The sequence below is a fragment of the Pseudorasbora parva genome, chromosome 21 (genome assembly GCF_024679245.1).
Source record: "Pseudorasbora parva isolate DD20220531a chromosome 21, ASM2467924v1, whole genome shotgun sequence".
Lineage (NCBI taxonomy): Eukaryota > Metazoa > Chordata > Actinopteri > Cypriniformes > Gobionidae > Pseudorasbora > Pseudorasbora parva.
This window is the reverse complement of record NC_090192.1, coordinates 29,304,981-29,318,019: the sequence shown is the minus strand read 5'-3', so window position 1 is coordinate 29,318,019 and position 13,039 is coordinate 29,304,981. Positions and strand designations below refer to the sequence as shown.

At 38.3% G+C, this 13,039-nt stretch overlaps 1 protein-coding gene across 2 annotated transcripts in view; it reads left to right on the top strand.

The window, feature by feature from the left end:
* The window catches only part of acsl5 (acyl-CoA synthetase long chain family member 5), a 28,531-nt gene that overhangs the window by 14,986 nt on the left and 506 nt on the right, over positions 1-13,039 (top strand). For both annotated transcript variants that reach the window (XM_067430522.1, XM_067430521.1), the window contains exons 2-22: positions 1,424-1,491; positions 2,063-2,164; positions 3,028-3,207; positions 4,079-4,187; positions 4,378-4,442; positions 4,540-4,641; positions 4,889-4,988; positions 7,082-7,260; positions 7,385-7,417; positions 7,505-7,556; positions 7,697-7,770; positions 7,859-7,936; positions 8,101-8,235; positions 9,001-9,135; positions 9,238-9,333; positions 9,541-9,613; positions 9,706-9,794; positions 9,875-9,991; positions 12,372-12,515; positions 12,612-12,713; positions 12,857-12,928. In XM_067430522.1, the coding sequence (XP_067286623.1) occupies positions 3,052-3,207; positions 4,079-4,187; positions 4,378-4,442; positions 4,540-4,641; positions 4,889-4,988; positions 7,082-7,260; positions 7,385-7,417; positions 7,505-7,556; positions 7,697-7,770; positions 7,859-7,936; positions 8,101-8,235; positions 9,001-9,135; positions 9,238-9,333; positions 9,541-9,613; positions 9,706-9,794; positions 9,875-9,991; positions 12,372-12,515; positions 12,612-12,713; positions 12,857-12,928 (1,911 nt within the window). In that variant the 5' untranslated portion in view covers positions 1,424-1,491; positions 2,063-2,164; positions 3,028-3,051. The remainder of the gene's footprint in view (positions 1-1,423; positions 1,492-2,062; positions 2,165-3,027; positions 3,208-4,078; positions 4,188-4,377; positions 4,443-4,539; positions 4,642-4,888; positions 4,989-7,081; positions 7,261-7,384; positions 7,418-7,504; positions 7,557-7,696; positions 7,771-7,858; positions 7,937-8,100; positions 8,236-9,000; positions 9,136-9,237; positions 9,334-9,540; positions 9,614-9,705; positions 9,795-9,874; positions 9,992-12,371; positions 12,516-12,611; positions 12,714-12,856; positions 12,929-13,039) is intronic.

Here is a 13,039-nt window from a genome sequence, read left to right as displayed (position 1 = left end):
CACCATGTCCCCTAAAGTTCCGTAGTTTTGTAATATGCTTGTAATATGTAACTCTATAATTAAGTGGACTTAATTATATTACTATAGTAATGCTTTATCGACGTATCCTGTCTCAAATTGATCACAGTGGAAAGAGCGCAAGCAGTGATTTTGCCAAGAGATGTTCCTTGAACAACATTCCTGTCCAAAAGTGTAGTCCCTATCAGGTCCCTAAACCTATACCTATAATTTATCCCTAAATTCAGAGGGAAATTATAGGTAAATTTCACTGATGTAGAAGCTAATCCAGGAACATGTTGTACTTGTGAAATCTCCTTCTCGGGGGAATGTGACTGTTCATGAAAGTATTTGGCGATACTGAAGGTGAAAACCAACAAATCTACTATTATCTTTTGAAAACATAAACATTTGTATAAAAAAAATACATTTGGAGGGTATGGGGGGTCTCAAACCTGATAAAAAACTTAATTAATAATAACTAATAATAGTAATAATAATAATAATCACTTTTTAAAAATAATAATTAACAATTATTACAATTACACTTTCTGTCATTTACCTGTATCAAATGCCAAAATAATTAAGACACTTACTTCAGCCTCCTCAGGACAGGGTGGCCCAAATAGCGCTGATATATTTTTTTCCATTACTTGCTTGATGAAAGCTTGAAGTGACATTTTTGCGTTACAGTCTGTGTCCATGTATACGAAGTCAAAGGTGAAATTTCCACTGAGAGAGGGATTTGCGTTGATCTTGTCAATGGCTATCTGCATGGCAGACCCCAACCTAAGCGCGCTGAAAGGGTAGGAAATGTTCCGAGGAGCTTGGAGCCCAACCGTGAGCTTATACTGGGTTGCTTTGTTGCAAATAACAGAGTTTGTAAGAGCTGAAAAAGAAACAAAAATCAGCACCCACCATTGTGTGGTTGCACTTACGTCTGACATCCTACCTGCATAAAACTCAAATTGATCGGCTTTCAGACATACAGGGAGATTTAAACGGATTCTGTCTTCCCTGGGGAAATTAATTCTAATCAAGGGTTTCTCTGGAGAAAGAGCACTTATCACTTATAGTACAAGTTCTCAGAAAACTTTCACTAGTATGCCTGCCATTAAAGCAAAAGGTAATGATATATACCCCTTACCTCCTTATTGCCTTTAAAAATGCTGTTAACAATGATATATATATATAATCATTGTTAATAGCATTTTTAAAGGCAATAAGGAGGTAAGGGGTCATTGCATCGTACATTTTCCTTTTTGAGTGTGTATATCACTTCAACTTTGACCTAAATTAGACTTTAAGTCGACAAGACTCAAATTCGCAGAGGCCTTGGCGGCTTTCATTTATTTAATTTAATTGTCTATTATCAGAAGTTCAGAACAGATTACAAAATCTGCTCACATCTTATCTGTCATTACAGTCGAATGTCAAAGTTCAGCTGGGACGTTCTTCCTAAACTCCGGTGATAATGATGCTGAGGCAAATGAGGTAAGAAAACAGAGTGTGTGCATAAGGTCATGTTGTGTCATGCTTCACCAGCTGAAAGGTGTTAATAGGAGGTGTGGCATGGGTAGACTCTTGCTAACAAGGGTTTAAGGGTCCCAGTGGCCTCCCTGATGGTCACTTTAACCTGCAAAGTTGTAAATGATGAGTTGAATCAGCAAAATGTAACTGCTAACTACCAGAGAGAGCTTTTTACTCCACTGAAATCTGGTAAACGGAACATGGATCTTAGCAACAATATGTATCTGAAGTTTGCACCTTTTACACTCCATGCAATTCAATGTCACACTGACCAGTGAAGGCAAATGTCAAAGTCCCCCTTTCATACTAGCACTGTGTAGTTTCATATTTGCATGTCTTTCTCATCATGCAGACATTAAAGAATAGACGTGTGAATCTTGTGCAACACACATTTCTTTAACAGGATTTCATTGTATGGCCATGATTCTGTTTTTGTTCAGTCATTTGTATTATCAGGGAACAGATAGCAGCAATTGGTTCAAAGGTCACTCATGTACTTGTTTTATTGGACCTGAGACCATGCCTTTCTTCTCAGTCTTCTTGTGGCTAGCAAACCTGCGCAAGGGACTCTCTCTCAGGACTTTTTCTTCCAGTTCCATCACCTGGCTGACACACCGGACTCCTGGAGGTTACCCAGGTACAAGCCTGAGCTTTCTTCTTTATTTGTTGAATTTCATATCCATATACCAATACATGTAAACATAATATTACCCTAAACACATGTTTTTTTATGTGGTGATATAACTGCATGACAAAATGATTTTGAACTAGTAGGGGTGTTTTTCATTTTGCATATACGTAGGTTTTGTAAACGTAGAGGAAGATGCATTTAACCTGGGTGGTCTGAGTCAGTGTTCTGATGAATAAAAGGATGTTTAACATTGGTGTGAGTTTGCGGGCCATGCTCAAAAACTGAAAGCATATTGTACGATTGTTGCAATCTCAGAGTATACGCTTAATGAGAAGGATTTATATATCTATAAAAGAACATTTTCTTTGTACCTTTTACAAAGGGTAGTTGATGCTCTTGAGACTGGAAAAGGTTATATAACATTGCTAGACTTTGGCCTCCATAAATGCATGGCTGGGCAGATAATATACTTAATCCAATAGCATTATTATAATATCATTGTGTGTAATGCTGGAGTCCATGTAGGATACTGGAGGAACAGCAACTGTAGGATGTTAAGAAGGAATTTTACAATATAGTTTTCTTTAACAGCCAGACACATTAGTATTTTTCTCAATTGGATTGTACTGTGCTCTTCAACCTTTGAACAAACTGATTTGTCTTCATCAATATCTTCTCAGCACAGCATCAAAGCAGTGCTAATGGTATTACAGGGACCTTGAATTTCCTCTAAATTCAGCTGCTGTAAATATGACCACATATAAGTAAATTATCTTAATAAATTAACGTAACAATGTATGTTATATATAAAACAGCCTTTCCATATTATTTCAGATATTTTATTTTCAATACTGTTTTATTTTTTTCAGCTGCTCCAACAGATCCTGTACATCATGCAGTTCTTGTTAGAGTTCCTTTTCACCCCGCTGTCCACTTCAGGACTGGTTTTTCTGTTCAGCCTTGCAGCTGTAGCCCTGGTCCATCTCAACACCAGGCCGAAACCACTGCTGCCACCCATAGACCTCAACTGGCAAACTGTGGGCGTAGCGGTGAGTGCATTCATTTGTCAGTTGAACGTTCATATGCACTTTATATTATAAAACGAAAATTTGTCTTTTTAAAACATCTCGCAAATGCTTTAGTCTGAGTGTAACTATACCAGTTTAGTTTTGCAAAAAAACCTGCACATGTAAAAGTGGTTAACGCATTAGTGTTGAGGTGTGATTTGGTGGAGCCGGGTGATTGAGAACCAGGACGACGCCGTGGGCTTTGAGGACTAAGGTGGAGATTGAGAACCAGGGCGACAGTTTAAGCTCATAGGACTAAGTTAGTGTAGGAGGATTGGAGGACCAAGGTTGAACCAGAGGCTCAGAAGACTGAGGTGGAGCTGGTGGGAGTGAGAGACAAGGTGAAGCTAGGGAGGATGGAAGAATGTGGTGGAGGGCCCAGTCACAACCAAAGACCTGAAAGTCGTTGGTGAAGCCAGGGGGTCAACAGATCAATGTGGAGCCAGAGGGACGAGGGACCCCCGTAGTCCATGGTGGAGCAGGAGGGTGTGATGCGCCACAGTGGTGCAGACGGGTCAAAGGGCCAAGGCAGAGTTATGGGCTTGGAAGACCGTAGTGGAGCCGGAGGGTCATAAGGATTAAGCTGTGCCTAAGCTGGGCCTGTTTTATTATGTTTTATTAAATTATGCCCTTGCCGTCTTCATGTAAATAACAAACATTTGTGAATTTACTAGATGGAATTTACACCATCTACTGGCCTAGCATTTAGTCATTTCGCGCAAATTTGCGTGAACGGGGATCATTTTGACAATGTTGTTGTCTGTTTTTAGTGCATCATTGTTGTGTAAACTTATCTAAATGTCTTCTATAATAGCACTTCAATGGTTTAATGTCTGGCCATTTTTATTTACAGAATGGTGCTAGAAAAACAGCACTTTTGAAAGACGACAACTTGATCTCGTATTTGTATGAGGATGCCAAAACTCTATATGAGGTTTTTCAAAGAGGACTACGTGTCTCCGGTGAGGGGTCATGAGGTCAAAATGTACAGCATCACAGAATATTGATATTCTTTAGAAATGAAATCAAGTCATGATAGTTATACATGTGGTAGTTCACATCCCTGGTGCATCTAATCTGATATCCACTAACTTTAACATGATCTGTGTTCTGTTAACATCGTCTGTGTGACATTTCATCTTTACCATGCAGGGAATGGACCGTGCTTGGGGTACAGAAAGAAGGGGCAACCTTATCAGTGGCTTAAATACAAACAGGTATTTGTACCAGCCACAAACAGAATCTATTTGCCTACAATTAACGAGGGAGGACAACTGACAGCTTTGTTTAAATCCTTGCCTCTGATTGTCTCAGGTTTCAGAAAGAGCTGAATTCTTGGGGTCTGGACTTCTCCACCGCGGCCAAAAGCCATCACAAGAATCCTTTATTGGCATCTTTGCTCAGAACCGGCCAGAGGTGACATAAGTCTAAATATCAATTTTGCATATCATACTGCAAAATATCAGTATTATCTTATTTTCACTTTATCTAATCCTCTTAAAACAAGATGAATATAAGATAAGGCTTGTTTATTTTGATTTATGCAAGAAACATATGTGGTAAAATAATAGCCAGTAAAACAAGGTTATACACTGTATTTCCTAATGCACTAGTGACGCTCCAGTGTACTGTACATATACTAACCTCTCTCCCCTATTTTCAGTGGATTATCTCAGAGCTGGCCTGCTATACCTATTCCATGGTGGCAGTGCCTCTTTACGACACCTTGGGACCTGAGGCTCTTGTGTTCATCATTAATAGAGGTACTTAAGCCTGCTTGCTTGCATGCTTCATTAGAGGTGTTGGTCAAAGCAGCTTTAGGGATCACACCTGCTGAACCGCTGACTTATAATCCTTCAGAAGAATATTTTTTTAGTGAACTTAATGACCTTGCTTTTTCCTACCAGTTTCTTCAGGTTCAAACTGCTTTGCTTACCTTCAAATAATGATATAACTGGATTTCTATTTCTCTAATTCATAAGTTTAATATGAAGAGACAAATGTAAGCCATTTGTAGGGTGATTTCTTTGATATTCTGTGGCTGTGTGGAGGAGAGTGATCACCATGGTTAGATTAATTTGATGAAAAATAAAATCAGTAATTGTTACGAGTTATGTTTAGTTATGGTCAGTTTCATGTGTGTGTTTTTTTTTTACACAACAATAGCAGTTTGGGGGCCTGAAAATGCAAACTTTTGAAAACGTGGTTTTAAAGTGCACGTTATTGAAAATAATACAGTTAACCTCTCCATGTAAACTACAAAAATGTAAATTTGTGAAAACGGTGACCTCATGTGCGTATTACGTGTTCAGTCTATAGCCTTGTTGTGATTTTTATTTTCTCAAACCAGTTCAGACTTTTAAGATTTTATGGTCATGTCAATTACAGTACTGATTGCCTGCACCACACACTGATACCTAAACTTACCTGTCACTGTAACCTTAACCAGTGAAATACAGGATTTCTGGTGAAGTGGTTTCGAGGTAAAAATCGTGCATAGCCACGTAGTGTTTTTTTTACAAATTGACATTGCCAACTACTGGCCTGGCATGCATAATACAGTGTTTTTAGTCATTTTTGCTGGTCCATGTGACAACGTTGTCGTATGTACGTGAAAAACGTTTCAGTTTTTAGAACATCATTAGTCCTATTTGCACAGGATTAATATTACCTGGGGACCTCGTGTAATTTAGAAATTACAGAGCAGCAGCAGGAATCAGATTTCATTTATCACGAGAGTGAGGAGCTGACAATATGCCGGCGGAAAGTTTGGTTTCAAAGCTAAATGTAAAAGGAATTTAAGGCCAATTTAAGGAAACTTGTCATTGTACTGTTTTGTTGTTTTTGAAATTATATATGACCCGCCAAATCCTGGCTAAATCACAGAGATGCTGATTCACATGAGACTAATATTATCACAGGACCTCTGTGTTCAGTGAAATATGGTAGGTCATATGCGGGGGAATTTTTACAAATGACAGACATGGTTGATTCGCATGGGATTAAGATCACAGACAACCTTCCCAATTATTACAAATGACTAGAGGTCACTAGGTAACACTAATCCCATGTGAATAGGGCTGTTGTCGGTTAAACGTACCCTTAGTTTGGGTTTGTTCTGTTACTGTTTTCCTGTGTTCCTGGTCTAAATTAGTTTCTATGGTTACTGATTAAGATCCACACCTGTTTCATGTTCTGTTGATTGAATGTTGAATTTAAGGCCCCATCCACACGGAGACGCATTTAGCTGTATACGTATACATTTTGTATCATATCAGCGTTTCTTCCACACGGATCTGCCGTTTTGGAAGCATGAATCCGATATTTTCTGAAACCGGGTCCCAGAGCATATAAATCTGAAAATGACAATCTTGCGTTTTCGTGTGTACAGCCAATCCGTATATTTTGCGAAACGGTGGTCATCACTGCTATACCCCCTTCTAGCCACAACTCTTCTCCGTTTTTAGTGTATTTCTGTGGCAGAATTACAGTGCCACACATTGGCCTGGCATGTATACTACATCGTTTTGAGTCAGTTTCAATGATCTCGTGTGTACGCAGATATTTCTTCACACAAGAAAAACAAAAAGATTGGAAAAGAGCTTGGGAAAGCTCTGGCTTCGTGTGGACGGGGCCTTAAGACCCTTAGTTATCCCATCTCTTTGTTATGTGTCATCTATTTTATGTGATTGTATTTTCTATGATTTTGATTCCTCGTATTCTCCTAAAATTATAAATTATCACTTCTGATCAAATGAATGCATTTTTGATGAACAAAAGTATTAATTTCTTTATAAAAAATTAATGTGTGCCTTATCTGATTGGACCTCTTTAAGTCCTCATTTTCTCTCTGCAGCAAACATATCCACAGTGATATGTGATAAGCAAGATAAAGCAGAAACGCTGCTAGAAAACTGTGAAAAAAACCTCACAGCCGTGTTGAAAACCATCATCCTCATGGACCCCTATGATGCCGCATTGATTGATAGAGGCTCAAAGAGTGGTGTGGACATCCTGTCTCTGAAAGATGTAGAGGTACACTGCCAGCACTCTCTGATGAGTGTAAATAATAAAACAATAAAACTAAATATTAAAGGCTCTGATATCTTTTAGTGTCTTAGAACACAATATATGTTTAAAAAAACATATGCTTTCTTAGGCCTTGGGAAAGAACAACCATCACAGACCTGTTGTAAGTAATGGGTTAGTTATGAACTTAGCTAATATTATTTATTAATATATTTGTTAAACTCAGTGTGCTTTGATTTTTTTTTTTCAGCCACCAAAGCCAGAAGACCTAAGTATTATTTGCTTCACCAGTGGAACCACAGGTAAGTTTGATACAGTCTCTTTTATTCTGCTTCATGACCACAAAAAACACAACACGCCACATTTATAACTGTGAAGCTAGTGTTGTTCCACCACTAGTAAATATTGTGTATGAGCTTTAATTCTGTATTCTTTGCTTCAGGGGATCCAAAGGGAGCCATGCTGACCCATGAAAATGTGGTAGCAGATGCAGCCGGCGTGGTTACGACCTTTGAGGTGCTGTATACAGTGATGGCTACATGATATTTAGTCTCTATGGGAGTGTAGATTTTTAATGTTGGATGCCAAACCCATGTTTCTTTAGAGCGTTTTTGTTCCCGTTCCATCTGACGTGTCCATCTCATTTTTGCCGCTGGCGCACATGTTTGAAAGAGTTGTACAGGTAAGCCGTTCTTTCATATCTGGCTCTCACCATCATCTTTGTTGAAACATTGTTGAAGAACTTTAAAAATTTCAGTGTCATGTACTAGAATATTTTAGATGGATTTCTTTTGCAGAAGAAGAACACTGAAGTCATGCTTGCTTGTTCTTATTTATGTGTATCAGACAGTGCTTTACAGTGTAGGGGGAAGAGTTGGTTTTTTCCAAGGTGATATCAGACTTCTAACCGATGACATGAAAGCCCTGCAGCCCACTGTATTCCCAGTGGTTCCACGTCTTCTAAATCGTGTTTATGACAAGGTTGGAAACTGCACATACAGTCACTGTTGAGGCCGTTACCAAATATGCATGGCCTGGTTTATTGTTTTATAGATAGGGCCCTATCCATGCACTCAATGCACTCATATGTAATGATTAAGATTTAGACAGGTTACATTATACCAGTAGATAGTGACAAGTGATGTTATCATTGAAAACACTGATTAATTCAGGAATTATGAGACTCACTCTTAAAGTTATTTTCTTTATGAGTGAGTCATTGAATTACTCGTTTAACCAATATATTCAATAAATAATGATTTATTCAGGGATAAAAAACCAGAATGCTGTGTTGCTCAGAAATGCTTGTCATTTGATTCTGCTTTGAATTTTTACAACTTTTTCGGTTGACAGAGCAGAAATAGACAAAGTAATTGAAAATATTTTGTCTAAGTTATTTAATATTAACTTCTCGTTGATTATAATTGAAGGTAAATTAGGAAACACATTAGTATTGAGACACACACATGATTACCTTGCAGTACAGATTAGGTGCTAATAAAAGAAGTGTGTGGACACAGCAGTAATATAAACCAGCCAATCAACAACATGTTCTGCAGCTTATCATTTATGGCATTGTCTAAACTCACACTTACATTAAAGAGATATATTATCCTGTCACACAGTTTGAGGTTTCATTCACATCCGAAGCCCAAACATGGTTTAACACTTAAGGGTTTGGGGTATATGCTTTTTAATAAATTGCTCTAAAAGCCTTTCATTGTCCACTTTCTGCTGCCCTCTCAGATTCAGAGTGGGGCGAAGACTCCATTTAAGAAATGGCTCCTGAACTTTGCCATTGAGAGGAAATGTGCAGAGGTCAAGCAGGGCATTATCAGGAACGATAGCATTTGGGACAAACTCATCTTTCACAAAGTGCAGGTATTCCCAAAAGACTATTTGTGAGGGTTTTTGAATGTATTGGGAAAAAAATGGTGCTTCTGTGAGGAATGGCTCTGAAAACTTTTGACTTGTTTTCTGCAGGAGTCTCTGGGGGGTCGTATGAGGGTGATGGTGACGGGGGCTGCTCCCATTTCTCCAGCTGTTCTTACTTTTCTTCGTGCAAGCCTCGGGTGCCAGGTAAGAAAGGAAGAAATGGGAGTATGACACTGAAAATCAATAAATGATATGGCATTATGAATGTTTTAGCTTAAGTGTATGATTCAGTGGTGCTTTACCTTACTTAAAAACATGGGCACTGTCAAAGAAGGGTGTGCATGTGGGTGTGTATTGATCTGGTGTCACAGTGACCCAGTTCTGACCTTCTTATACCTGGCCTGCTTCCAGATATTTGAGGCATACGGCCAGACAGAATGCACTGCGGCCTGCTCTTTCACCGTACCAGGAGATTGGAATACTGGTGGGTTCCTGTGTCTGAAAATGTTTTTTTTTTTTTTTTTTTGCATTAAACAACACCTAGCACTGATTTTGATTTCATTCGATTGATTTTAGGGCATGTTGGAGTTCCTATTCCATGTAATATTGTCAAACTTGTTGACGTTGAGGAAATGAATTACTTCACATCCAACGGTGAAGGAGAGGTAATAGAACACCACTTTATAAACCATAAACCTATATGTAATTAAAACCTTGTAAAAAATACTTTGGTATTTTGTTTCAGGTTTGCGTCAAAGGCAAGAATGTGTTCCGCGGATATCTCAATGACCCAGAAAAGACAGAAGAGGCTTTGGACAAAGATGGATGGCTGCATACTGGCGATGTTGGGAAATGGCTGCCGGTGAGATTCCTTTTTATCTTTATATGACCATATTTATCTTTATTTTACTTTTTAGGCCTCTGTTTCTTAAAGGGGACATGGAATTTATATATATACAATGGAGATCAAAATTAGAGAACAACATACAATTTCCTGAATTTCAAGGTCACTGCTTAGTCTTTTTTTGAAATTATCCTAACAGGAGCAGAAGGGCAGTTTTTAAGCATATTTCACAAGTTAAATATATTCTGAAGTACAGTATATACAACTTAAATAAGACAATTGAAAAATAATGCTGGTCAAAATTAGAGAACACTTTCAGATACCTTCAAGCTTTGGGTGTTAATCTGGCACTTGGTGCTAATTTCCGTAATAATCTGGCAAACCCTATTTAACTTGAAGCAAACTTTCCAATTTTCACTGACTTTGCAAGATGGCAAGCCACTCTAAGTTTACTGAAACCATACGACACCAAAAGGTACGCAAGACCAATGCACGAGAGAACAGGACAATGCAGAGACTTTCAATTTGGAATCGGTTCAACACTGCAGCTGGAATTACTCGCCAGTTCAGAGCTGAACACAGTAAGGATCTGTCTCGTCATAGAGTGTCTTGTCATTTAAGAGAATTCAGACTAAATGCTCACTATGCAGTGACCAAGCCTCTCATCAGCAGAAAGAATCAAAAGGCTAGACAGCAAGTTGTTTGAACAGAGGAGAACTGGTCCAACTGGTATTTGTGTCTGATGGGAAACATTATATTTGGCATCAAACAGGGGAAAGATTGAACCCAAAGTGCCCAAAGAAGTCAGTGAAAGATGGAGGAAGTGGCATGGTTTTGGGGATGTTTCTGCAGCAGGAGTTGGGCCTATTATACAGCTACATGGCAGAACCTCAGAACCTGTTTATCAGAACCTCTTTCGGCAACATGTGGTTCCTTAAACGCGATCATCTCCCAATCAGCCCGCAATTTTTATGCAAGACAATGCCCACTATCACACTGCAAAACGGATAAAGCAGTTCCTTAAAAGTGAGAACATTGAAATAATGAAATGGCCAGCCCAGAGTCTGATCTAAACCCCATTGAAAATCCATGTAAAGTCATTGCTGACAAAGTTAGGGCTAAGAAACCCACTACAGTTACCGAACTGTGGAAGAGACTGGAAGAAGAGTGGACCAAGATCACGGCGGAGCAGTGTGAGTATCTAGTGATGTCCTGTGGCTGCAGATGTGCTGAGTTGTAATGTTTTTTTATACTGCATTGGTTATTGTTGTCTAATTTTGATCACAGTGCTTTTGACAAAATAAAGGTTTTTGTTGAATTACCTTGGTATTTTGTAAAACATGCTAGCAGAACAATGGTATACCCACAGCTAATCGTCCTTCAAACTTCAAGCAATGAATATCAACAATATTTCTGAAAAAAATCTAATGTTTCTAAATGGTTCTCTAATTTTGATCTCCACTGTGTGTGTTTTGGGTGAGCCAACCATTTAAAGTGATTGTTCACCCAAAAATTAAAATTTGATGTTTATCTGCTTACCCCCAGGGGATCCAAGATGTAGGTGAGTTTGTTTCTTCAGTAGAACACAAATGAAGATTTTTAACTCCAACCATTGCACTGTGCCAGTCATATGATGCATAAATGGGGTGATTTTCTATGAGAGTCACTATGAGAGTAAAAAAACACATAGACATACGAATCCATATAAATCACAGCGGCTCGTGATGACACATTGATGTCTTAAGACACGAAACGATCATTTTCTGCGAGATACCCAACAGTATTTATATAATTTTTTCCCTCAAATACAAAACTATGTACATCAGCCATCCCTGCGCAATCACTGCATGCAAGTGAGATCAAATTAAACGATATGGCGTAAAGATACGCACAAGAGTTCACTTCCACCACTTGTATCCCATTGGGATATGCAGTATCTTGTACATTTGACCTCACTTGCAGGTGTTGTATTTGAGGTTAAAAATTATATAAATACTGTTGGGTTTCTCACACAAACCGATCGTTTCGTGTCTTAAGACATTAATGTATTGTCACGAGCCAATGTGTTTAATATGGATTTGTATGTATATGTGTTTTTTACTCTCATTGTGGCTCTCAAAGAAAACACCCCAGTGACATGCATTATATGAGTAACGGCTGGAGTTAAAAATCTTCATTTGTGTTCTACTGAAGAAACAAACACCCCTACATCTTGGATGCCCTGGGGGTAAGCAGATAAACATCAAATTTAAATTTTTTAGTTAACTATCCCTTTAAGCAATGCAACTGTTTTCAACATTGATAATATAAAAAAACATGTTTTTGTGTAACAAATCACCATATTAGAATGTGTTAGAAATAGAGTAAAAAGATGTATTTTTGGTGTTCAATTTACCAGAGTGGAGTGTTGAAGATAATTGATAGGAAGAAGAATATCTTCAAACTGGCCCAAGGCGAATACATTGCACCGGAAAAAATTGAAAACGTTTACATTCGAAGTGCCCCGGTCGCCCAAGTGTTTGTACATGGTGACAGTTTACAGGTAACAGTATCAATTCCTTGCTTTTTCTGAGGATACAAATAGCTGGTCTTACATTTTTGAGTATTATGTAGCCTAATATTTATTTAATGTGTCCAGTCCTCTTTGGTGGCCATAGTGGTGCCAGACCCTGAAATATTGCCAGATTTTGCAAAAAAACTGGGAGTGAAAGGTTCACTAGAAGAGCTATGTAAAAACCAGGTATGCTTTCTCAAGTTACACACTTTACCTTCCAAAATATATACACAAGCCTTACGAAAGATTCAGTCTAAAGGATTTCTGCTAGTTTACTTGTGTAACACTTCCAAAATAGATAGTGCTCAATGCTCGTCATCTTTTTCTAGGAAATCAAGAAAGCAATCATCTCTGACCTCAACAAGCTGGGACGTGAAGCTGGCCTGAAATCATTTGAACAAGTAAGCACTTTTATGATTCATTAGGCTATTATTAGCAACAATCAATGTTAAGACAATACTATATATAGGCCATATGCAGTACATGTATATCAGGTATGTGGATATAGCATA